General features: G+C 46.5%; 1 protein-coding gene across 2 annotated transcripts in view; it reads right to left on the reverse strand.

Annotated features, from left to right (window-relative positions):
• Positions 1-816: 816 nt before the first annotated feature.
• The window catches only part of LOC144104729 (uncharacterized), a 78,900-nt gene continuing 53,602 nt past the window's right edge, over positions 817-26,114 (reverse strand). Inside the window, exon 4 of one of the 2 annotated variants that reach the window (XM_077637890.1) lies at positions 817-3,864. In XM_077637890.1, coding sequence (XP_077494016.1) covers positions 1,282-3,834 — 2,553 coding nt within the window. In that variant the 5' untranslated portion in view covers positions 3,835-3,864 and the 3' untranslated portion in view covers positions 817-1,281. The remainder of the gene's footprint in view (positions 3,865-26,114) is intronic. The other variant, XM_077637889.1, reaches the window with a different exon arrangement.

The raw sequence follows: 26,114 nt of genomic DNA on the forward strand, positions 1-26,114 counted from the left end.
TGTCGATAATCATCGCGTCGCATGCTGAACCACACTGTGTATTGATAGCGCCTGCTTGAAAGGTGTACGAATCGGACTCTCCGGATGCACCTGAAGACAACGGTTCGAAAATTTTTAGAAGACCGAAGAGTTCTCCAATATGTGTTGAACCATCAGAACAGAAACCTGTTGTTACGCGTGTGGGTAGACCGCGACAAATAGACACTTTTATTTGGGGCGTATACGCAGCGACTCTGCGGGTAACCAATGCGCATGCGTGGAACGCCACGTTACGGGATGAGTTGACAACATGGCGGCGCCCTGCTCGCCCTCATTGGATAAATACATGTCGGCGCTGCATTGTTCAACGCGATAACTCGCTCGAAATTGTAGCGGTTAAGTTTTATTTCGGAAACTCTCGCCCACGCGTAAATCTATGAGCGACAAGCAGCCCCTGTTTATGAGATAATTTAGTGATTTTAAAGCTCCTAGGCCTAACTAAATGAAGTGTGTTTTCCTTGTAGCAATAACACCTTGCGAAGCAGTTGTCAAGCTTTCAGTAGGTCGCTATTCTTTTTTATCTGCATAGCTTATCTTTGAAGGAAAGAAGGTTCGCGATGCACCCACCTTTGTAACCTTTAATTATGGGAAAAATAATTCTCCAACCCGGCGTTGATGCATGCTTTGACGTCTTGTCGCTACATGGCGCCACTGCTCACACGTGCACAAGAGGGTCGCTAAGGAACGGCAAGCTAAAGGTGCCGTGTTTGCGCCGTTTAGAGCGTACGCAGGATTACTAAGTAGGCCCCACTGAAACAGTCTCACAGAAAGAACATCCAGTGCGCGAGGGGGAATGACTTTATTGGCATCACAAAACTGTCATTATCATAGCAGGTATGGCGCCTGTTTCCTTACAGCATATAGCTGCGCGTAAAGGGGCAGCAACACATTTTATAGAGCTAAGCTTATCGGCAAAACGCATTCGGCCCTGTGAGAATAAGCGAAATAGTATCTAGCCACGCCTCTCCCCTAAACGGAGGTAAATTTCTTTCGTTTTATACCTGCCAACCATGGCAGGTGGTGGCTAATAAAGTGATTTTATATTCTAAAAATAAATCCCTTATCAAATTCTCTTCATCATGCGGCTGACGCCGAGACACCATGGCCGAATACACGGCTATACAGTAAACCAACTGCACTAGCTTTCGCTGTGAACGGATAAAGATGTGAGTACTTGGAAGAACTAATGAAGTGATTATGATATTTTACACGATTCAGTGTAACATTCAGTATGACACCTTTCTAGTCCGATGTATAGAGCACGTCGCTCAAGCGCAAGAAATGGTGTATGCGACGTAGACACGCTTCGGGCAAGTCATCCAGTTGCGTCTGCCCGTCATCTCTGGCACTGCACTCCATGACGTCACGCACTACGCCTGCAAGGCGCATGAGCTCTGTGAAGTCTGTCAATGCGAGCGCGCACTGAGCAATGAGTTCCTTTGCTTGAGCTACCTCGACGAACGCAGTCGCCTGAACCTCGTCTACCAAGGTTGAACAGTCGGAAACCTTTTCAAAGGCATCTGCAGTATACTTCGCACGGGTGCCGGTGACGAAGCGAGCAGCGCGCTTTGCTAAGGCTCGGTTCCTGAGCAGGATGTCTTTGATGGCCACGAGCTGTGTAACCCACCCACGCTTATGATGGTAACAGCTCAGGTCCTGCAGAGCATAGTTATTCGCAAGCTCTGACGTTGAGAGCTCCGTGAAAAATGCGGCCAAACATTCTTGGCTGAGAGATGCCATTGTGAATTTACGCAGTGTCCTGCTTCGGTGCAGAAGGCTGGCCACCGGTGCCATGTCAAAGCCACGTGGTCCGGCGAAGGAAAACCTCAGGTTTCTGATGCTCGGATTTCGGCGCACGGCTTCACATATAGCGGGACCGCATACATTCCAGCACCGGTTACAACAGTTACGTGTCAGAGATAGCACGAGATATTTGATGCTAGTTAACCTCTGGATCAGTTGAACGATCGGCGTTGAGGCTGGCTCTGTTTCACCAGTAACGCACAGAATCGAGTACACTTGTAGCGTGACGTTCGTGAGGCCGCGATACATGGCCGCTCTGTCCACCGCTGCTTGAAACGGGCCGAAGGGCGCGGCGAACGGGCTGCAGCCCATCGCACGGGTGCCTTTGCCTGGATACTGCACCAAGAAGAGGCTCTCGACAAAAACTCTGTCCTGTAGGCCACATTCAGAGAGGGTTCTGCAGGTCTTCCTTGTATGGGGCCAGAAGTCTTCAAGGATGATCTTCTTCAGCGACTTGTTCACTGTCACCGCTCGGCAAAATGCCTGACACTCTAAAAGGCTAAAGCACCACAATGAGAATTTCAGTTCCGTGATGGAGGTGTCGTTCTCGAGCAGAGCGGAGATCCAGGGCTTTACATGGTCGGCGTCAAAGTGGTGGTAAATGCCGCACCTTCGGCAGAACGAATCATAGATGTCGCCTTCACCTTCACTGTCGCTGTCGGCTCCGATAATATAGTGGCTGTAGCCGGACGTGAGGCTGAAGTACCTGAGCGTCTTGTTGGTGTACAGAAGCTCCTTTACTGCTATGGCATACTCCAACCTGAGCGTGCGAACCTCTAGCTTAAGTGTAAGGAGCACCTTGTTAGTGGTTAGGGCGTCGCATATAGTGCGTACGTCCACTTCTGGACCAAAAGTAAAGTCTGATATATGCACTGATCTTAGGGACGGACTCTGCTTCAGGTACGTGCCAAGATTGTTATGCGGGTTTCTTGTGCCTAAGGCAGAGCAGTCGCCGCTAAGAATCCATGACGAGAGTGACAGGTGTGTGATGCTGCTGTTTTGGAACAGTCCTGCCAGGAAGGCGCTGTTGGCCGAATGGTGCGCAGAGCCGTTTAAAGCTCTGAGGGTCTTCAATGAAGCAGTCTTCGTGAGCAGAGGCACAAGATCACCAAGCAAGTGCTCGTGCCAGTCAATGGACAGTTCGAGCGATTCCAATCGTGTCAAGGAAATTACGGTCGCTTCAAGGGCGCCTGGGATAGCAACTGTCGATGGAAACAAGTCAAGCGATAACCTCTTCAGGCCCGTGCAGCCGCGAAGTGCGAGGCACATGATTTCTTCGTGGCCTTTGTAGATTTCTTTGTTAATGGTGACTTCCGCAACGCAGCGGTGCTTAGTCAGCAGATGGTACAGAAGTGTCGCGGCTTGGTGCCTCTCCTCCACTGTGGTCAAGTGGTCCTTGTATGTGTCGTCACTCGCCGGAAGGAGGGTGAGCTGCGAGACGGCGTCCTCTTGTAGTTCCAACCCGACGACCCAGAAGAAGCTGTTCCAAGCTTTCAAGTTGGTGAAAACGTGGCACAGATGGCCTTCCCGGCTCGTGCATGGTAGAAGGAGGTCGACCTTTAGACCATCGTGCCGGCTGCACGCTGCGCCCATCTCTGCCAGCAGCAGTGACGGTGCCTCAGGCACCTGCACGCCTGCGGGCACCTGTACGCCTGCGGGAACCTGTACGCCTGTGGGCACCTGTACGCCTGTGGGCACCTGTACGCCTGTGGGCTCTTCGACTTCAGCGATCTGCTCTACTCCAGCGAGCTCCTCTCCTTTTGCGAGCTCTTCGACGCCTGTAGGCATTTCGAATTCGGTGGCCCCATCGAGGATGGGGAGCACTTTCTCGACTTCGGGCACCTGTTTGCCTTCCGGAACCGCAGCGTCCTCGAGCACCTGCGCCCCCACAGGAACGTCGCCTTCTCCGGACAGCGCAGCCTTTTTCGGCTGCGCAGTCACCTGGTCACCATTGAGATCAGCGCTTGCATCTGCGAGCTTCCGCCTGGGCATGGTGGCTGCACCCGCTCGGCGTGAACTGCCCTGCAAGAAAAGTATCGCGGGATGGATACAAGGCCGTTGGCGTAACGCAAATGACACAACACGCTTCATACTAGTCTTGTTAGTGCTGTTGACACGAGGGGTGCACAGCTTCACGAATGTCAAGCACGCAGCATGCATGATTTAAAGCAACGCGTCCGCATCGCTGTTGTGGCATGCCGCAATAAATGAAGTCCCGCATTCACCTGATTACTTAAATGGGTGTGACCCACAATGGCCACGTGGGCGCTGCCTGGAAACCATGTTCGCATGACGATACTAAACACGCGACAAGCCAGGTTTCTTAATCCGCTTAGCGCCTCCTTCCCAAGCTCTCTCTCTCTGTCTGTCTTTCTTTCTTTCTTTTTCTTAGACATTTGCCTAAGAGAGGGCTGAGACTAAAGGCTTGGTATCGCCTGACGAGGCCTCAGCCGCCTGCGCATGACAAAGAGGCAAAAAATTTATATATATATATATATATATATATATATATATATATATATATATATATATATATATATATATATATATAGGTAATTTTCTTTACGCGATTTATTAATCTAAGTATTAATATCCCACTGGTAAGCATAACAAATAAAAAAAATTAACGTTCCCCTATGCACCTTGGTTTCGGTGACTGTTGGCTCCCTTCATAAATTTGTCAAACGGGCCCCTCATTTCATTTAACTTGTCTGCTAATAGCTTAACGAGGGTCTCGGTTCTGGCAGTCTTGATGCCATAGGTAGCATAAGAGGGCTCTCGCACAGTTTCCGCCCTCGCCGTTAGATGATGTTCTACGTCACGCTCGCGGTATTACAGGACGTACTACGTCCGCCGCTATGGTCGAGGGTGGCGCTGGTGAACACTCTCAAGGCTCCCTTACACCCAGTAAACATAAATACCCACGAGAGCAGCAGATTAGACAGCCGTCGCCGTAGCTCAGTTGGTAAGAGCACCGGACGCGATATTCGGAGCTCGTGGGTTCGGATCCCACCGGCGGCATGGTTGTTTTTTCTGCTGCTTTATAAGTAATTTTCTTTAAGCGATTTATTAATCTAAGTATTATTATCCCACTGGTAAGCATAACAAATAATAAAAAAAATTAACGTTCCCCTATGCACCTTGGTTTCGGTGACTGTTGGCTCCCTTCATATATAACAGTGCGGCTGGGCGGCACACAAACAATATCATTGGTCAAAACACAAACACTGCATACAAGAAACACAAAGATACATCTCTAAAAGGAAGGGACACTCAAGGAGAAAATTGCACTATAAAAGTAGAATGCGTACAACATAAAAATGATAAGAATGATGATACATATGCAACATAATACACTAAATCAGAGATTTTTCCTCATTTTTCCCCTTTCCTCTTCCCCTTCAAGCACAGAAAGAAAATATGTCCATGAACAAATATCCGCACATATACGAACAGTACAGGCATCGCAATTAAGAAAAATGGGAGATGGCAAAGGGAACATGATTAATTGCAAAAGAGACAAATTATCTATACACTACACTTCCACGGAAAAGATATTAGTGAGAAGAGTAGACAACAACACTGAACAAAAGAGCTCTCTTACAATCCTTTTTGAAGGCAGGGAGCGGTTTATTGTAATTAACGGGAATGTCTCTTCTATTGAGCATTTCGGTAACCTGAAAGGGTAGTGTTTGCCGGCCATAGTTTGCTCTAACTATTGGCATTCTTATTTTCGGATCTCTGATGTCGTACGGGCTTACACTCTCCGTAGGTGCGTTATGCAGTCTGTTCTTATGTATCCATTGTAGCAGCTCGAAGTAGTATACCTGGTCTGCCCTCAGAATATTTTACTTATTAAAAAGTACGTGAGTTCTTAGTTTCCGTTTATCCTCATAGTAAGTTTCGCATATGCGTAACACTTTCTTCTGCTAAGTAATTAATTTGTTGTGATTTTAGTCAGTTGTGCCCCAAACTAGTATACTATAGCTTATTCTAGAGTAGAACAGAGAATAATATAATGTCAGCTTCAACCAAGATGGAATTAAGTGTTGAATTCGGTAGAGGCAGCTTGTAAACCGTGATAATTTGGACTTAAGGCTATCTACGTGGGTGTTCCATGAGAGATCACCACTGAACCATACCCCCAAGAACTTTTGCTCGGTGACCTCCGCCAGCGGGTTGCCGTCGTACCTGATGCTGATGGGGCTATCATCTCGCTTGCTTGTGGGTTTGAAAATTTCGTATTCAGATTTTGTTATATTTAGGCTTATACGATTGGCTTGCAGCCACGTAGATAGTTTTAGTAAGTATTCATTTACAGATTTTTCTAAGCATGCTTGTGTTGCTCCCGTAAAGAATATATTAGTTTCATCTGCGTACATGATTAATTGAGGACATGCTGGTATCATAGTTATATCGTTCACGTATATAAGAAATAGTAAAGGCCCCAGAATGGATCCTTGAGGGACGCCGTACTGTAACTTCATTTTACTAGGCATACAGTTGTTTATAATTACATACTGGGACCTACCCTTCAGATATGTTTCAAGTAGTCTGAGCGCTACACCCCTAATCGCACAGATCTCTAGCTTCGTTAATAATATATCGTGTTGTACAGTATCAAACGCTTTCCTAATATCTATAAATAGACCCAGTGTTAGGAGCTTTTTTTATGTTTTCAATAATTTTATCTTTTATATGCAGAAGAGCCTGTTCTGTAGATTTTTTTGCTTGAAAGCCATACTGAGCGTCAGCTATTATTCCATGTTTCTGAAAAAAAACTAGTGAGTCTGTCATTGACAACGCGCTCAAATATTTTAGAAAAAATAGTCAAGACGGAAATTGGCCTATAGTTATTAATATTTGCTGCACCGCCGCCTTTATACACGGGAACTACTTTTGCTGTCTTTAGATCTGCAGGAAAATCTCCAGTAAGAAGCATCAGATTAACCATATATGACAACACGTGACTTATGTGGCTTGCGATATGTTTAATTAGCAAAGCTTTTATCCCGTCATCTCCAGATGCTACATCGTTTTTCAAACTCTTGATTATTCTGTAAATTTCTGATGGACTGCTAGAAGAAAGAGAGATGGAACCCATTGGACCATTGGTATGTGTCGGATCGTACGTACTAGCAAGTGGACCAGTATACTTTCCAAAGCTAATGAAACTAAGATTCATTTCTTCCTCAAGCTGCGCATCAGGGAGACGATCCTCATTCCCTGTAATAGCTGTTACGCAGGGACTCGGTCGTTTTCTGTTCATTCAATTATTAACCATCTCCCATAGCCTTTTATTGTCATTACGAACCCCAAGAATTTCAGCCTGAAAATAGTCAATTTTCGCTTTCTTCAGGTCTGAGTTCAATTTGTTCCTGAAGGTTTTAAACTCGGCAAATAGATGCAGATCGCGAGATTTCAGAAAAGCATGAAACTTCTTATTTTTTTCTTTTATGCGCTTGAATAACTCCACTGTCATCCAAGGTTTACGCATGCCTTTGTTCTTTGTTTTATGCTCACACAAAGGAAAAGCTGCATCATAGCACCGCAGAAGTCTTTTCAGAAATATTCTATACGCGGTTGTAGCACTCTGTTCCATGTAAACGTCATCCCAGCTTTCGTTGTCTATTAGGGTGCAAAAAATCTTCAGTTTCATCATTTATTTTACGATGCCAGGTCTTTTCCTTATTATCTCTGTGTCTGCTGGAAACAGGGGGACCCAAACAGAACACGGGAAGGTGATCACTGAGGTCACATGTTATAACACCAGCGGCGATATCGTCACAATTCATATTTGTAATGCAGATGTCAAGACACGTTGCGGTATCAGTGGTCACCCTTGTTGGAACTGTAACAACGTTCGTACAAGCATAGAGATGAATAAGGTCACGAAATTCATTTGCATTCGAGCTGTCCGATATTGTATCAATGTTGACATCTCCAAGAATTATAAACGATTTTGTAACAGATCCTAGAAAACTCAGTACATTTTCAAACAAGTCGCTAAATTCAGATACACAGCCAGATGGCGGCCTGTATATTGCTCCAATCACAGTACCAGATAATTTGATAAACAAACTTTCTACGTTTTGGTCAATCCTTGTCAAATTATCTATAACTTCGTAACACATATTTTGCTCAAGATATACTGCAATTCCGCCTCCTTTTTTTGCTTCCCTGCATATCCTTTCACACCTATAACCTGGCAGGTAAAGTGGTATGTAGTCCTTTGTTAACCAGGTTTCTGTTAGAACTAGCGCTTTAAATTTAATAGTCAGGGACTGAAGGAATATTACTAGATTATCGACCTTGTTTATTATGCTGCGCATGTTTAAATGCATAGTTGTAAGCTGTCGTACACTAGACATATGTTTTATTGAAAGTTGCATAGTCATAATAGCAACATCCAGCTATGTCCATTGCAAGGGTTCAATGAGCGTTAGAAACATTCCTGCTAGTGTCTATTATGTGGCTATTTTTTCCACATCACACACATTGGCTATTCTGATAACAACTGCAGTCTCGTCGCTGCGTGCATAGATTCTTCCGTGGGAGGTCCAAACGAACTTCCATCCCATTGCTTTCTTTCGGGCAGTCGCAGCGCCCAGGAGCTTTTTGTTTGACCCCGTTAAATGCTCATTAACGAACACAGGGTTGCTTTCCCCGCCGAAGTCAATGTCCTTAGTGGTCAGCCGCTTCTTCCTGAATTTCGGCAGAACCTTGTCTCGTTTAGTGCGATGCACAAAACGAACAACTATGTTTTTTCTTCTTTGTTGAATGTCGAGACGCGGTGACATACATCGATGTCCGGTTCATCATATATCGTTGGACACCTGAACCGCGCCGTAAGGGAAGGGATAAAGGAGGGAGTGAAAGTAGAAAGGAAGAGAGAGGTGCCGTAGTGGACGGCTCCGGAATAATTTCGACCACCTGGGGATCTTTAACGTGCACTGACATCGCACAGCACACGGGCGCCTTAGCGTTTTTCCTCCATAAAAACGCAGCCGCCGCGGTCGGGTTCGAACCCGGGAACTCCGGATCAGTAGTCGAGCGCCCTAACCACTGAGCCACCGCGGCGGGTATGGATTTCTTCCAAGCTTCAAAAAATGCTAAACCAACCAGCCCAGCAACATGCCTTACTGACCTCTCACTATGATGAGTCGTTATGCAAGCAAGGAAAGAGAAAGCGGAAATGAAGCCAACAATGCATGAGCGTAGGTGCGCCGTGCAGAATGTATAAGCGTTCGGCGAAAATCTTGTGCGCATGATAGCAAGATTTCGGATTAGATTGAGTATCATAAGGGACGGAATAATAGTTTTGAGCGGGGTGTCAACTCTTGCTATCAGTAGCTTGAGTCATAAGAGAGTTATAGCATACCTTCACCGTGTTTACGTTACTGTTTACCGGGCTCGGCTAGCCACATCTGCGCATGCGCCATCACTTACCAGGCCGCTAGCACTTTACAGGGTCTCCTGTAGCATTGCGGAGAGTTAGTGTTCGCTCGTAAACAATCATGGCGGCGCACTGCACGACCGCTTGGGACCAGAGTTAGCGTCTCCGCCTCATTCTCCGGCGCCATTTCGCACTCTGAACGAAGTCGTCAGCTTTTAATTCGCATACTGTCACTTATACGCCGAGGTATAAGTGACAACCAGCCCACAATTTTCAGATAATTCGGCGATTTTCTAGTACTTAAGTGTATGCCTTGTGTAAGGCCGCGCTTCATCAACGCGCATTTTTTTTTATTCCCTTAGCTTGTGGTCACTGCGGGCCTCCGGTCTACGCTCCCCCCTACCCCTACCCCCCCCCCCCCCCCCCCCTACTCGCAAGCAGTGGCAAAGGCGCAGGAGGCACTGGCTGCATGACAGCACCACTGTGACGGCCGAAGACATCTGGCGCCAAGAAAGCATGCGAAGCGCGCACAACGAGCACGTGGTGCAGCTTGGTCTTAGGCAGCATTCCCACGGCGGCAGAGTGCGAACCACCTCGCATTCCGTGATGGGCCCCTTTTTTTCTTTTTTTTTGGCATTCTCGATGACACCGAAGCCTCGCAGTTCTCCGCCGTCTGACATTCCTGCGGCGAGCCAGTGGGTCAGTGGCCCCGCCAATTAGGTGAAAAACAACTTTTCATCCTTCGAGAGGCGACGCGCGGGTGCGGCACGGAAAGGGAAAGCATCAAGCGCTAAGGCCGAGAACTCCCCTCGGGGAGAGGGTTTTCAAAATGTTTTCTGTATGTGTTTCTTTTTCTTTTTAGCCAAGCAACGGGCTCGAAGTTGGGTCCAACCTTCATGGGCTGTGGCTACTACCTCCATTGGTTATCGAAGCTTAGGACGGGCCTCGATATATGACCGCCCTAATTTCTTTGTTTGCAAAAGCTTTAAAAACGCATGTAAAATCATTGGAGGGCAGTCTTGTCTAGTTTAGCTAGAGGCTCCATGCAGTGGCACGTAATTGCACAGACCTAGACTCTAACCTTGGGTCGATGAGTAAGGTCTTGTCGAGTTTCGAACGTCGCACGTCATCGAACGCACTAGCAGAGCATGTTCAAGAAATGAAGCACGCCATTGACTGGGAAAACTCCACAATCTTACACACAATGAAACCTTTATCATCCCGACTGCTTTTAGAATCATTTTATATTCAGACTACGCATAACGTTATTAACAGGACGAAGGGTAATCTCCCGGATAACTACGGCCATTCACTGCGCTGTCAAGTGCGCTTATAAGAAGCGGCCCATTTCGTCCATCTTCATTGTGAACAAGGGACCCGTAGTGGTCCCGAAAAGTCATATTTTAAAGCCCATTTTTGGCGAGTGCACGTTTTATTCATCCACTATGTTTCCCCCTCGCCAGACAGGAATCTGTCGAACCCTTGACTACTTATGCTTCTTCGGGGTGGCTCTAAGCAACGCGATGGTGATCGCTCCCACGTTTGCCGCCAAGGACCACGGGGAGTGGGCCCAGGTGTCAGCTGGTTACTATTAGCTAGCGTCGCCCGGTTGGATTCTGGGACCCGTATATATAGAGCGGGGACCTGAAAGATGCCGCCGCAGCGAGCGAGCGGCAATTATCTTCCCCAATTGTCGTGGCTATGTTGGGGGAACCAAAGGGCCTCGCTTCCGGTGGAAGACGGCGTGCCGAGTACGGCGGCGGGCTATCGATCATCGTCCGCCATCATCGCAAGCATCTCAAAGGACGAACGAGCCCTTTCGGATTCTCGACCCGACCTTGCGATCTAGCCTGGCGCGTCGGCTGACATCTAATGAAGAGCAGGTGTCAGCTGCGCGTGAGAACCTGCGACTGGCCAGGTAACATCACCTTCCACAGTCGACGTGAACCTGACTGCATCTTCCTCTCTCCCAGGCTCGACATGTGACGGGGGCGTGTCCCTATGTGCGGTGGTCTGAGTTTGTGCGCGTGAATGAGTTTCAGACCACTCCCAGCCCCGCCGACGGCGTCCTCAACATAGGGAATTTAGGGACGAAGAACGATATAAAACTCGACAGTGAGTGCAGTGAAAATGATCCTCCCTTAAAGGGCCTGTGAACGGCGCTCCAATAAAGTTGCGGCATGCCTGGGATATTGAAGCACGCCGCTTCACGAATAGTGTCCAGCAAGGATTTTTTTAAATGCGCTTTGTAGAAGCTGAGTTATCTGTAGTTAAGATTTTAATTTCAGCGCCTTCGCGCCTTTCCCTCTCTTCTCGTCACTTTTTGCACTCTGGAAGGCAGGCGCTCCTTCGCCGACCCCCTCTGGGAGTGGAGCTTCCCGACCCGCCGGAGATAAGCGGCTTATTGGCCGCGGCCACGGTAGCTGCCTGACCTCTGAAAGAATCTAACCAATGGCCACCTCTTACCATGTCTATGCAGATTCGGGGGACGGAGGAGGGTGCAAGCATGAAAAAGTCGCCGGAAAGGGCTCGCCAACTTTGACGCGCGATTGTGGGTCGTCTGCTGCGTGTAGAAGAGTATTATTTGGCTCTGGTTTTCATGGCAACACAGTGCAGTGAATAAGTGAGTTAATGTGCTCTCCTCGGAAGGCGTTTATGATCCCCTTCAAGATCCTCCGTTGGAAGAGATCCCCACTTTTGAATCTGATGTTTGCAAAAATGTAAATAAACCCTACTGTACAGTTTCCCTCCTAAACGGAGTCCGACAACGTCATTCGGAGACGGGACCTGCGCTGCTGGCACCTCCGTCTACAACTCTGATGGTCTGCGACAGGCCTGGAGCCACATCCTCAACAGCAGCAAAAATTATGTGTAGGACTAGAGCCAGCTTCACATTTGAAGAGCCGCTGAGCCGGTTGTTAGCTGAAGAGCAGGGTGTACGTCTTTATGTGCAGGGTAAAATATTAAGGTTCCTGTAGAATATCACTGCATAGAAATGCTTGCAATGAACGCGTATTTTTGATTGCAATAAATGCTGGGGCATCTGTCATCACCATAAGTCGTTTTCGCCTTGCGGTAACTTGTTACGGGAGAGACGGATATGCTAAAGGGTCTTCTCGCCTGCGTAGCCCTAATCGGAAAGCCCAGTAACACGGTACCGGTATGCTACAACAGAAAGTCGTGCCGCAAACCTTATGATGTCCTAAAAAAAAAAGCATGCCTCCGATGCTGCGAGTAAGAAGGCACCGCAACGTGGAATGTTAAAATCATCTGCTCCGGAATCCGGGCGAACAATTAGCCGTGTTGGTATCTGGTCATTTTCATCATGATCATCAGCCTGACTAAGCCCACTGCAGGACAAAAACCTCATTCACGCATTCCCAATTAACCTTCTCCTGTGCCAGCTGCCGCCACTTTATCGCATTGCATGCCTTGCCCAAGCCTATTCCTCTTAATTTTGATTAGGATGCCATTTACCAGCGTTTGTTCTTTGACCGACCCTGCGCTCTTCCAGTCTCTTAACGTTACACCCATCATGTTCAAGATTCAAGATTCGTTTATTACATGTTTATGGTACAAGGTTAGAAAAACACTGGAATACAGAAGGAGGTCCCAAAGTCAGAGACTGTGGACGGGACCTCCTGTAAGAACAATTGTAAAAAAGAATTACAGACAGCAGATGCAAAAAAAAAATAAAGTTGTTGGCATCATAAATGAGCAGTGAGTGAAATACGAGAAATAATGCAAACCCATTTTTGAATGAAAATGATTACACACCTGATAGCATACAGACAAATACAAAACACATATCACTGAATGATAAAAATGACAAAACTAGTACCATACACCAAGTAAAATACTATCAGGGGGATTGTAAAAACTGACAGAGAGCAGATTTAAAGGCACAGATATTAGATGATTGCTTAATGCTAAACGGTAATGAGTTCCATAATGTAGTGGCAGTGAAACGAACTGTTTGCTTTCCATAATTAGTGTTAGGTTTATGGAGTAAAAAGTTACTGTGGTTAGCAAAACGCGTGTCATTGCGACGCGGATTTTGGTCACTGCTAGTTAACGAAAAAGGAAGTAGATTTCTAATAGATTTGTACATAATGGTACATAATTTGTAGTCGATTATTTTGGGCACCGATAAAATATTGTATGATAGGAGCAGACGAGGGGAATTTGCAGAGTAGTGACTATAAGTAATAATTCGAATTGCTTGATTTTGAATAGTTTGCAGAGAAGATAAATGCGAATGCTACGTGCTTCCCAAGATGAAATGCAATACTGAATATGGGAGTGGATGAACGAGTAATAGAGGGAAATGAGAATGGGAACATGGAAATACGGGCGAACTTTAATACTCTAATACCATACGCCATTTTTCGGGAAATGGATGAGATGTGGGTCTGAAATTTAAGGTGTTTGTCCAGTACTACGCCTAGAAAGGATACGTGATCAGCTGAAAGGATTGAGTTTGAGCCAACTATAGCTCGCTGTGTTGCCCTTAATATAAGTTGAACCTTTTGAGACTGTTGAGCATTACTTTGTTCTCTGTGTTTTAATTTTCAGACCCGCCGTTCTGCTCTGCCTGTCTAAATCATTGATCACCCTTTGCATTCTTCATCCTTTGCTCTCGAGGGACGTCGCTAGGCATGTAATCACCGAATCGCAGATTGCTTATGTATTCCCAATCTAGGTCTCGGAATACCTCCTCTAAACCAGTGGTAAACAGCATTGGCGACATCGTGCCTCCCTGCCTCATACCCTTCCGTATCGGAATCTTAATGCTGACTTTATGGAAGACTACGATAGGTGAGCAGTAGTTATATCGTCTAGTATTTTCACATAACACTCTTCTACACCCTGATTCCGCAATGCCGGCATGATTGCTGAGGTTTCCACTGACTAAAATGCTTACTCGTAATCAATGAAGGCTATAACGGGCGTCCCAGCTTATTTGAGCCAAGTGTTAAAAAATAAATTTAGTGTTAGGCGAGTGAAACCAGTTGCATATTGGTGACAGCCATCTTGCTCACCACAGGCAATTTTTATTTCGTGATTAATTGATAGTTTAATTAAGTTTAATTATTAAATTTAATAAATATTGACTTTAGACGAAAAATTGCATTGGAAAAGTTGTTGAGCACCTTCAGAAACCTTCATTCCATCATTTGTGTGTGTGCGTGTGTGTGTGTGTGTGTGTGTGTGTGTGTGTGTGTGTGTGTGTGTGTGTGTGTGTGTGTGTGTGTGTGTGTGTGTGTGTGTGTGTGTGTGTGTGTGTGTGTGTGTGTGTGTGTGTGTGTGTGTGTGTGTGTGTGTGTGTGTGTGTGTGTGTGTGTGTGTGTGTGTGTGTGTGTGTGTGTGTGTGTGTGTGTGTGTGTGTGTGTGTGTGTGTGTGTGTGTGTGTGTGTGTGTGTGTGTGTGTGTGTGTGTGTGTGTGTGTGTGTGTGTGTGTGTGTGTAAGTACAGTATTACGACAAACGCGACTGTTCGTTCTCTTAAAGGTTTATTGTGCTAACAGTTTAGGGAATGGTAAGCCTGCCTTCGTCAGGGCAGGCTTGTAATATGAAACAGTTTAGTCAATATAAGGACAGAGAGCGAGCGAGGAGGTAAAATCTCCGCCCTCAAAGCAAACTTGAGAGTGAGGGCAAGGGGCCGTATAATGGACCGCGCGGCAGCTCTCACAGGGGCAGCGGCTGAATAAAACGCAGAAAAACGCAGAGAAAAACGGGAGGTGGATACAGTAAAGGAGTAGAAAAGACAACGAATTTCAACAGCGATAGAAAAGGGGAAGGAGCGTTGAACACGGCTCTCGGCGCACCGGGAGACCTCACTCCCCCCTCCTCCCTCTCTACGGCACTCCCGCAAGACGCCGCCGGGTCCGCGCGGGCGACCGTCGGGTATCCCGAGACGCTTGCTGGGGACGCGCACGAGAGACGCTTGTTGGCCGCCTCAACGGCAACCTGCAACGGTGTCGTATGCGTATCTTTGCTCCTTTAATTCGGTAGGCTCTTCTGTCGGGCTTTTCTACCAGACATCCTGGCGCACTTCTTCCCATAAATATACTAGGCCGTTTCAACCCGTGTCCGGCAGTGCGCTTTCCGTGAAAAAGCGGCAGCCGTGGGGAAAAAAGACAAAAAATATTGAGCGAAGCCAGAGTGCGTAATGAGAAGGCAGACTGGAATTGTGAATTTTGAAAGAAGAAAATATTCACACACACACACACACACACACACACACACACACACACACACACACACACACACACACACACACACACACACACACACACACACACACACGCGCACACACACACACACAGAGAGAGAGAGAGAGAGAGAAAATGAATAGAATGTGGCGCCAAACAAATACGAAATGGTTAATGAGAATAAGGCGCGGAAGACATAACACAGAATACAAGATAATTATAAAACAAAAGTTCAAAAAAAGAAAAAAATAATAATACATGTGTGCGGAAACTGCGAAAGGTCTGCGGCCCGCGGGGCTGCCGCGTGGTCCCAGTGGGCTAGGTGATAGAGTTATAGATAGGTGTCTATACCAGATAGAACATGGATGCTGGCTGTAGGTTGGACAAAGGAGATTACTGAGAAAATAAACAGCTACATTCCGAGCTATTTCAGAGCGTGGGTTGAAGTTGTCAAGAACAACATCCAGCGTATTTTGATTTATAGTGCTGTCCAAAGCCTATGACGGGTGATATTTCCAACGTTGTCTCCTTGAGGCAGGAGAGCCTCCCAGGAGTAGCGTGCATGCCACGGGAGAACGTGCCAAACTTGTGGACGAGGTATGATTGGTTTGGTTTGGCTTATGGGGGTTTAACGTCCCAAAGCGACTAGGGCTATGAGAGACGCCGTAGTGAAGGGCTCCGGAAATTTCGACCACCTGGGGTTCTTTAACGTGCACTGACATCGCACAGTAGACGGGCCTCTAGAATTTCGCCTCCATCGAAATTCGACCGCCGCGGCCGGGATCGAACCCGCGTCTTTCGGGTCAGCAGACGAGCACCATAACCACTGAGCCACCGCGGCGGCGTGGGTGAGGTATGACTCCCTTTGTTCCCTGTAATAGGTGCTAGGGAACCCGGACTGGGGGAGGATGACGCGGATGTTTTCGACACTGTGGAGTGGCAGACGCAGGTGCTTGGAAAGGGGTAAGCTGGGTAAGGATGACACGTGGGCTTTGTGGTTGTTAAAGCGGAAGCGAAATGATGTCCTGGTATGACCAATATACTCTTGCCCACACACCTGACAATGGAGTTTGTAAAACACATTGCTTGAGTCGCAGTCGAGGTCTTCGCTTATGTGAAACACAAAGTTGTCGAACTTGGATTTTGCCAGTTTGGTATCTAAAATGTGCGCACAGACTTTGTACCGAGGTTTTCCGCATTGGTGGAATTCTGGGTAGAATTCTTTTTTTTCGCTTTGACAAGCAAGTCTCTCAAGTTCTTGTTGCGGCGGTACACCATTCTGGGCGGTTCCTTGAATATTAGTGACAACCTAGTACTCTGTCTGATTATATTAAAATGACGGCTTAGTATGTTACTTACTCTGGGAGCAGTTGAGGAGAAGGTAAGGATTAAGTTTGTTTTGCTGTTGCAGAACATATTCTTCGGTATCTTTTCGCCTGAAAGTGTGGAATGCTTGTTTTGCAGTGTTTCGGATGGCTACTCTGGAAATTAAGATATTGCTGTCTATCCTTGGGCTCTTTGTATAGTGTAGTCGAAAGGCAGTTACCGTCTACCGATATCTCCACGTCGAGAAAATTAATTCTGGAGTCGGAGATACTACGGGTGAACCTTATTGAGGGGTTCAGGGCATTAAACTGAGCTATGAATTCCAACAGGCATGCCTCATCATGTTCCCATACAAGAAATATGTCGTCCAGGAAACGCTTGTAGAAAAGTGGGCTTTTTTTTTTTGGCTGTTTTGGCACGGAATTTCTAGTGACGCCATGGATTCCGGCGTAGTTAGGTGCCATTTTTGTGCCCATCGCAGTGCCGCTCATCTGGAGGTAGTGCTCACCATGAAACTCAAAATTGTTCAAATTCAGGACCAGTTCAAGAAGGACCGAAAGAGTTCCATTGTCCAAATCTACCGAAGAATTTGAGCTTTCGAAGGCTGCCAGCGTTGCTGGTATGCCGCCGGCGTGTGGGAAGTTTGTATACTGGGAGCAAACATCCATAGTCGCTAGAAGGCCTCCTGTGGGGATGGTCAAGTTAGAAATCTCCCGAAGGGAATAACTTGTGTCCTTGATGTATTAAAGAAAACTGGGAGGGATATCCTTGATGCGAAAGTTGATAAAATTAGATATGTTCTCCGTCACAGCCCCATTGCTGGACACGATTGGCGGCCAGGATGGTTGGCTTTATGTATTTTAGGGAGGAGATCAAACCGGCCGGGAGCTGGATTGCTCGGCAACATTGGTTTTAACATTGCCGCACTTGTTTTACTGTCCTTAGCAAGTTCAGCAAGAGTGTCCTCTATCTATATGACTAGTTGACTTGGGGGGTCGCTCGGAAGTTAAGCTGGCGGTGGCCTTCTTTTAAATATTCTGATTTGTCCAGGATTACTATAGCTCCACCCTTGTCAGCCGGTTTTATTACGATGTTTTCGTCTTTATGCAACGTTTCCAAAGCCTGTCGTTCCTCGTTCGAAAGATTGTTGCGGACCGGACGCTGTTTTCCATACGCCTTGATGATATTCTTCTGCACCGCAAATATATACATATCAAGGTGTCTATCGCGTTGTTCGCTCGGTGTCCACAACTTATCTGAGACAGTGCGTATCGTTTGCTGTCTGTCGCTGGTGTGCTCGTGGAAATACTCCTTAAGGCGGAGGTTTCGCGCGAAATTGTCCAGATTCTGAAAGAGTTGAAACTCATTGTAATTACCAGATGCTGGACCAAAAGTTAAACCTTTGGATAGAAGGCTCAGCTGGGCAGGCGTGAGAACCATTTGTGAAAAATTCTCCACATTTGTATACCCACACGTTGTTTCACAGTTCTCAGCTGAGGACCCCGTACAAACAACATTCGGAAAATTATGAGCAGTTGTGTCATTCTCTTGAGCTGGGACAACGGTCTCACGGCCAACAGCTTCCAATCTAACGTTAGAGCTCTACTTGGGCGACTTTGTTCCCGTATATACGTTTGAAGGAAGCGGAAATTTGTCGCGTTCTAGTTTTTTGCTCTTATCGTTGGAGACTTCCTGCCTTCTTTTTATCTCGTAGGTTTTCAGTTCGCACAGTTCGGCAGGAGATAGAGCATGCTGGCGCATCTGCGTTTCCTCAACACCTCCAAGTTCGGCAACCTTCCGTTTGCTGTGGTTGGCCACAGCTTCTGTTAGCTTTAGCGATGCTTCCAATAGTACAATATCCCGTTCCTCTTTTTCTCTCTCACTGAATGTGGACATGGACAGTGTACAGCCCAGACGAAGTCCCTTTGGAACCGTACCCCGCGACAGGTAGGACGTAAGGTGAGATGCATGCAGCTCAAATCTTACGCGCTTATCAATATTTTTCCTCACTGACAGGAACGTCTGGGACCACGTCTGCTCTCCGCGGGCCGTACCTTTTGCAACAGGTAGTCAGTTGCTCTGTCCAGGCGCAGCCTGCTGGGCGGCCATGGCGTAGGTATTGCGGGTGTTGTAGCGTCGCTCCGGCACTGGCGGTGACGGTGGAGGTATACTGGGAGGTGATGTCGAAGCGGCCGCGTCTCCAGAGCGGCGCCCAGGGCCTCTGCTGCGTGGCACGAACGGGGTCGGCTGCCAACCATGAAGTGGATAGTTAAGCTCCGCCTTGAAGTGTTGGGCCAGCAGTCTGACGCCCACAAAACTGGTGTGCAGTCCGTCCGCAGTGAGGAAACGCCACAGAGGCAGCGATGTAAATCCGTGGTCGATGTAGCGCACACCGGGGCCGAGTTCTTTGCGCCTGCAGAGATGAGGAACTCCGGTATTGAATTTGGAGACCTGACCGTTCAACCATTTCACGAAGCGTTGATTTGATCCTCTTCGCCGGCGATTTGGGCCCCGAGGAAGATGAAAGACCAGGTGAAAGACGACAGCGAAACTTAATCCTTATCTTCTCCTCAACGGCTCCCAGAGTAAGTAACATACTAAGCCGTCATTTTAATATAATCAGACAGATTAATAAGTTGTCACTAATATTCAAGGAACCGCCCAGAGTGGTGTACCGCCGGGACAAGAACTTGAGAGACTTGCTTGTCAATGCGAAAACAAAGAACAACTCTACCCAGGGTGGGTGCCACCCATGCGAAAAAACTTGGTGCAAAGTCTGTCCGCACATTTTAGACACCAAACTGGCAAAGTCCAAACTCGACAACTTTGTGTTTCACATAAGCGAAGACCTCGACTGCGACTCAATCAATGTGATTTACAAACTTCATTGTGAGGTGTGTGGGCAAGAGTATATTGGTCAGACCAGGACATCATTTCGCTTCCGCTTTAACAACCACAAAGCCCACGTGTCATCCTTACCCAGCTTACCCCTTTCCAAGCACCTGCGTCTGCCACTCCACAGTGTCGAAAACATCCGCGTCATCCTCCCCCAGTCCGGGTTCCCTAGCACCCATTACAGGGAACAAAGGGAGTCATACCTCATTCACAAATTTGGCACGTTCTCCCATGGCATGAACGCTACTCCCGGGAGGCTCTCCTGCTTGAAGGAGACAACGCAGGAAATTTCACCCGTCATAGCCTTTGGGCAGCAATGTAAATCAAAATACGCCGGATGTTGTTCTTGACAACTTCAACCACGCTGTGAAATGGCTGAAAATCTAGCGGTTTATTTTCTCAGTAATCTCCTTTGTCCAACCTACAGCCAGCATCCATGTTCTATCTGGTATAGACACCTATCTATAACTCTATCACCTAGCCCACTGGGACCACGCGGCAGCCCCGCGGGCCGCAGACCTTTCGCAGTTTCCGCACACATGTAATATTTTCTTTTTCAAACTTTTGTTTTATAATTTTTTTGTATTTTGTGTTGTCTTTCGTGCCTTATTCATTCTCTTTAACAATTTCGTGTTTGTTTGTCGCCACATTCTATTCATTTTTTGTGTGTGTGTCAATATTTTCTTCTTTCAAAGTTCTTTGCGCTAAAATTTTTTTCTGCTCTTTTCACCTCTTCACTTCATTTCTTCATTCGGCCTGCTATCCTTTATTTCGGCTGCCCCAGCTCAGGCGCTTCATTATCGATGGCAGATGCGGGAGCTAGCAAAAATCTTTTCCTTTCTCTTTCTTTTCCTTCCTTTTTGCTATTATTTTAATAAAAACCACTACCACCAACTTTCTCCCCATCGTTTTTTCTCCCAAATTCCTCTCTGTTGTCTCATTACGCGCTCGGGCTTCGCTCAATATTTTGTCTTTTTTCCCCACAGCTGCCGCTTATTCACGGAAAGCGCACTGCCGGACACCGGTTGAAACGGCCTAGTATATTTATGGGAAGAAGTGCGCCAGGATGTCTGGTAGAAAAGCCCGACAGAAGAGCCTACCGAATTAAAGAAGCAAAGATACGCATACGACACGGTTGCATGTCGCCGTTGCGGCGCGCAACAAGCGTCTCTCGTGCGCGTCCCCAGCAAGCGTCTCAGCATACCTGCTATTTCCACCTTTTCCACCTCCCTGTTTTTCTCTGCGTTTTATTCAGCCGCTGCACCTGTGAGAGCTGCTGCGCGGTCCATTATACTACGGCCCCTTGCCCTCACTCTCAAGTTTGCTTTGAGGGCGGAGATTTTACCTCCCTGCTCGCTCTGTGTCCTTATATTGACAAAACTGTTTCATTGTAAGCCTGCCCTGATGAAGGGAATACCATTCCCGAAACTGTTGGCACAATAAATCTTTAAAACGCACAGTCGTTTGACAAACATATTAAGGAAGCCAACAGTCACCGAAACCAAGGTGCATAAGGGAATATTAATTTTTTTAAATTTTTTTATGTAGTGCTGATCAGTGGTATAATAATACTTAAATTAATCTACCGTGTACAGAAAATTATTTACAAAGCAGCAGAAAAAACAACCATGCCGCCTGTGGGATCCGAACAAACGACCTCCGAATATCGCGTCCGGTGCTCTACCAACTGAGCTACGGCGACGGCTGTCGAATCTGCTGCTTTCGTGGGTATTTATGTTTTCGTGTAAGCGAACCTTGACAGTGTTCACCAGCACCACCCTCGTCCATAGCGGTGGACGTAGCACGTCCTGTAACACCGCGAGTGTGACGTAGAACGTCATCCAATGGCGAGGGCGGAAACTGTGCGATAGCCCGCTTATGCTACCTATGGCATCACGACTGCCAGAGCCGAGACCCCGTTGAGCTATTAGCAGACAAGCCAAATGAAATGAGGGGCTCGTTTGACAAATATATTAAGGAAGCCAACAGTCACCGAAACCAAGGTGCATAGGGTAATGTTTCTATTTTTTTTTTAATTTGTAATGCCAATTAATTGGTTTAAAGGAAATTACTTATAAAGCAGCAGAAAAAACAACCATGCCGCCGTTGGTATCAGAACCCACGACCTCCGAATATCGCGTACACACACACGGATATATATATATATATATATATATATATATATATATATATATATATATATATATATATATATATATATATATATATATATGAGGTCGTGGGTTCTGATAACAACGGCGGCGTGGTTGTTTTTTCTGCTTTATATATATATATATATATATATATATATATATATATATATATATATATATATGCAGTCTGCGTTGCTTAACGGCTTAACGGGCCAGTAGTGAAAACTTGCATAGTGAAAAGGCCACAACTGGTACGATTACCTTGGTTTACTTACTAGCGGTTTTGGACGGTGGACCGTCCTTCATCAGGGTTTTAAGTTGAACGAATACAGAGATCCGCGTATTTACAGAACTAAATGTAGAGGGAGAGAAGGAACTCTCTCTCTCTTTCTTTTCTTTGAGGAGCGAAACATATACACACATCCCGGAGTAGAAGAAAAGACTGTCGGCGTCTATTAAGGCGAAAGGAGCAGGGGTGGGAAAGAAATTAAAAAAACAAGTTAAAAAACAGAGGTGACAGACATGTAGCAGGGGCGGAGAGGGTTCAGTTTTCGCCGGGAAGACTTAAGAAAGAACGGTTTCTTTCGGCGGAAGCGAGGAGTTCGAACACAAGGAAAGAAAATAATCGGAAAAACGGGAACACAAGAAAAAACAGAAAGAAAAACACCAGAATAGACTGAAACAGAACACAACAGCGCACATAGCATGACCCGCTCCACAGCGGAGCAGGTGTTAAGGACTCTTGGAGTGTAATTTACTGTAAGCTTTCAAGACCGCGTCATTTCGCCCTGTTTGAAAGAAACCAGTGACCGTTACGACGGCGGCGTGTCGCCTCAGCGGCGGAAAAGCGGTCGTCCAGGCGCCGTGCGGAAGCCCGGTCCGCATCGAGGCGCCGCAGACAGCAAACACTGTATGAATTTTCAAAGGGCTAGACTGCGATGCAGGGAACATTTATGGCTAAAAGGAACAGTGGCAGGCAAGCTAACACTCCTGGGCTTTGTATACCTGTGGACAGGGGCCAATGCCAAAGAGGAAAACAGGAAAATGTTAGAATGTATTGCAAGCGACATTGATGAGCTAGGAGGACAGGACGAGATAATTAAATTAGGTGACATGAATGCACACATAGAAGACCTGGATGGGTACACGGATTCGACAGGAAGCATGCTGCAGGACATGTGTGACAGGCATGATTTAGTTGCATGCAACAGCACCGAGAAGTGTGAAGGGCTCATAACATGGGAGGCGGGGAGTCTGCACTCGACGATAGATTATGCACTAATGTCACAGAGGATGTATAACAGATTAGGGGTAATGAGCATAGATGAAGATGGTTCCAGAAGTCTAGGTAGTGACCACAAGCGTATCAAGTTGAGCTTCAGAAGAAAAAGCAATGTAGGACTGAAGCAAGATGAACAATCAGGGGGAAATTTTTACTCAGAAAAGCAATTGGAAGTAGCAGCCAAACAAATCGAGAAAGTAATTTTTGAGGATAGTGAAACAGAATGGACTTATACCAAATTAACTCGATTACTGGAGCTAGAGCTAGCTAAGGTGCGAGTAAAGCTAAAAGGGAAAAGATGCAAACCCAAGAGTTGGTGGGATGAGGACGTCAAGAGGGCAATAGAAAAGCGCAAGGAAGCATCCAGGGAACACAGATATTCCAAGAAGAGGGGGGAACCAAAACCCGAAGTAGACAGAAAATGGGATACCTTCATAAAGTGTAGAAGGGACGCATCCTATTTGATTAATGAGAAAATTAGAAGAAAGGGTGCCCAATGGATGTCAAAAGTAAATAAAAAGGATAGAAAAGCAGCCCAAAAATTCTGGAAACATCTAAATGCAATGAGTAATAAAACTAGGCTAGAACAAAGGTTTATTGTTACAGATGAGGGTATTCGACTAGAAGGGGATGAAGCAATAAAACACATAGGAACAAGGATGACGGAAAAATTTTCAGCAAAGCACGTGGTACATAATTTATCGAAGGAGGATAGACCGGTTACAGCAATAGCTTCACTTGAGCAAGGAGAGTGGGAAAGGGCAGAGAAGAAGGTTCCTAGTGGCACATCAACAGGACCAGATGGTATCCCGATTATGTTGATAAAGAAGTTAGGACCAAAATCCAAGCAAACATTAATACAGGTAGTGAACAAAATGATAGTGGATGAGAAAGTCCCCGATGAATGGCGATTAAGTAGAATGAACATGATATATAAGGGAAAGGGGGACAAAGCAGACGTAAGTAACTATCGCCCCATAACAGTGACATCTGTGGTTTACAGGGTGGTGATGCAAATTATAAAGGATAGACTGCAGGCTTGGGTGGAGAACGAGGGGGCGCTAGGGGAACTACAGAATGGGCTCCGGAAACAAAGGAGGTTGGAGGACAATCTATTTTCATTGACACAGTGTATAGAAATTGCGGAAAAGGAACATAGGCCCTTATTGCTAGCATTTCTGGATATTAGGGGAGCCTATGACAACGTTACTCAGGAGCATTTGTGGGACATATTGGGCACATTGGATGTGGAAAATGGAGTAATTAATCTTTTAAAAGATATATATAGAGGTAACAGAGTGCTCATAAAATGGGGAAAAAATGTATCAGGGCCTGTAGAGATACAGCGGGGGCTTAGACAAGGATGTCCTCTGTCCCCTTTGTTGTTCATGTTGTACCTGCAAGGTTTGGAAGCCAAGCTAGAGGGGAGCGGACTAGGCTTCAACCTATCTTTTTTCAAGCAAGGGGAATTGATTAAACAGACATTACCGGGACTAATATACGCGGACGATATAGTGATAATGGCTGACAACAAGGAAGACCTGCAGAAGTTGTTAGACATATGCAGTACAGAGGGAGATAGATTAGGCTTCAAGTATAGTAAGGAAAAATCTGCAGTCATGATATTTAATGAAGAGGGCGGCGAGCATAGAATACAGGAGTTCGTGCTAAATGTAGTGAATGAGTACAAGTATCTTGGGGTGTGGATAAATAACAGTGTTGAGTATCTGACAGAGCATGAAAAATATGTAATGAATAAAGCTAGTAGGAATGCAGCTGTCATGAAAAATAGGGCACTGTGGAATTACAATAGGTATGAGGTGGTAAGAGGGATCTGGAAAGGGGTGATGGTCCCTAGCCTGACCTTCGGGAATGCGGTCCTGTGTATGAGGCCAGATGTTCAAGCAAGGCTGGAAATTAGGCAACGGGGAGTAGGGAGGTTAGCTTTGGGAGCACATGGCAATACACCAAATCAGGGGGTACAGGGGGATATGGGATGGGCGTCTTTCGAGAGCAGAGAGGCTAGCAGTAAGATAGCATTTGAGGAACGATTGAGAAGGATGGAGGAAAAGCGGTGGGCTAGGAAAGTTTTCAGATACCTGTATATAAAGAATGTTGACACGAAATGGAGAAAGCGAACTAGAAAATTGACAAGCAAATATCTGGACAGCAGTAAGGGGGCAAATCAGCAATTATCGGTTAAGAAAAAGGTTAAAGGAGCAGAGAGAGCTTTGTGGAAAACAGGGATGCTGACGAAATCGGCACTGGAAACATACCGGACCTTTAAACAGGAAATTGTCAAAGAAAATATCCATGATAATTGTAGCGGAAGTTCTTTGTTGTTTGAGGCCAGGACTGGAGTTTTGCGGACTAAGACGTATAGAGTCAGGTACCAGGAGATAGACACTTTGTGCATTGCGTGCGGAGAGGAGGAGGAAACGGCTGAACACTTGATACTTTTCTGTAAAGGGCTTCACCCTACAGTGGAAGGCAGCGGGGCTGACTTACCCAAGGCATTGGGGTTTAGGGATAGTGAAGGGAAAGTGGATTTTAAGAGGTTAGAAGTAACCAAGCGAAGGTTATCTGATTGGTGGCTAAAAGCAAGACAGGAGTAAAATTTCACAAGACATGGCTAGGTGGCTTGAGCCACCGCCCAATGTAAAGGGTTCAGCCGTATCCATCCATCCATCCATCCATCCACTGGCCCTTCGTCAGAGGGCGCCTCCGCCGCGCGCCCCACCGCGGACAATTCCGAGAAGGGGGCTAGGAGGGCAAGGAGGAAAAAGGAAAACCGGCATGTAGAAAAGAAGGGGGGAAGGCGGGACGGATGGTGAGCAGGATAAAAGAAAAACAAATGGAAAATAACAAATGGGCGGTGCTTTCGCCTTTTTCAGTTGGATAGGTTTCTGAGGAAGGCAAAATTGCCCAAGTTCTCATTGATGCCATGGGTTAATGTCCGAAATTTGGGTATGAAATTGTGGAAACCTGTTTTCCCCTCCATTTCGA

This window comes from Amblyomma americanum, chromosome 9, assembly GCF_052857255.1.
Source record: "Amblyomma americanum isolate KBUSLIRL-KWMA chromosome 9, ASM5285725v1, whole genome shotgun sequence".
Taxonomy (NCBI): Eukaryota; Metazoa; Arthropoda; class Arachnida; order Ixodida; family Ixodidae; genus Amblyomma; species Amblyomma americanum.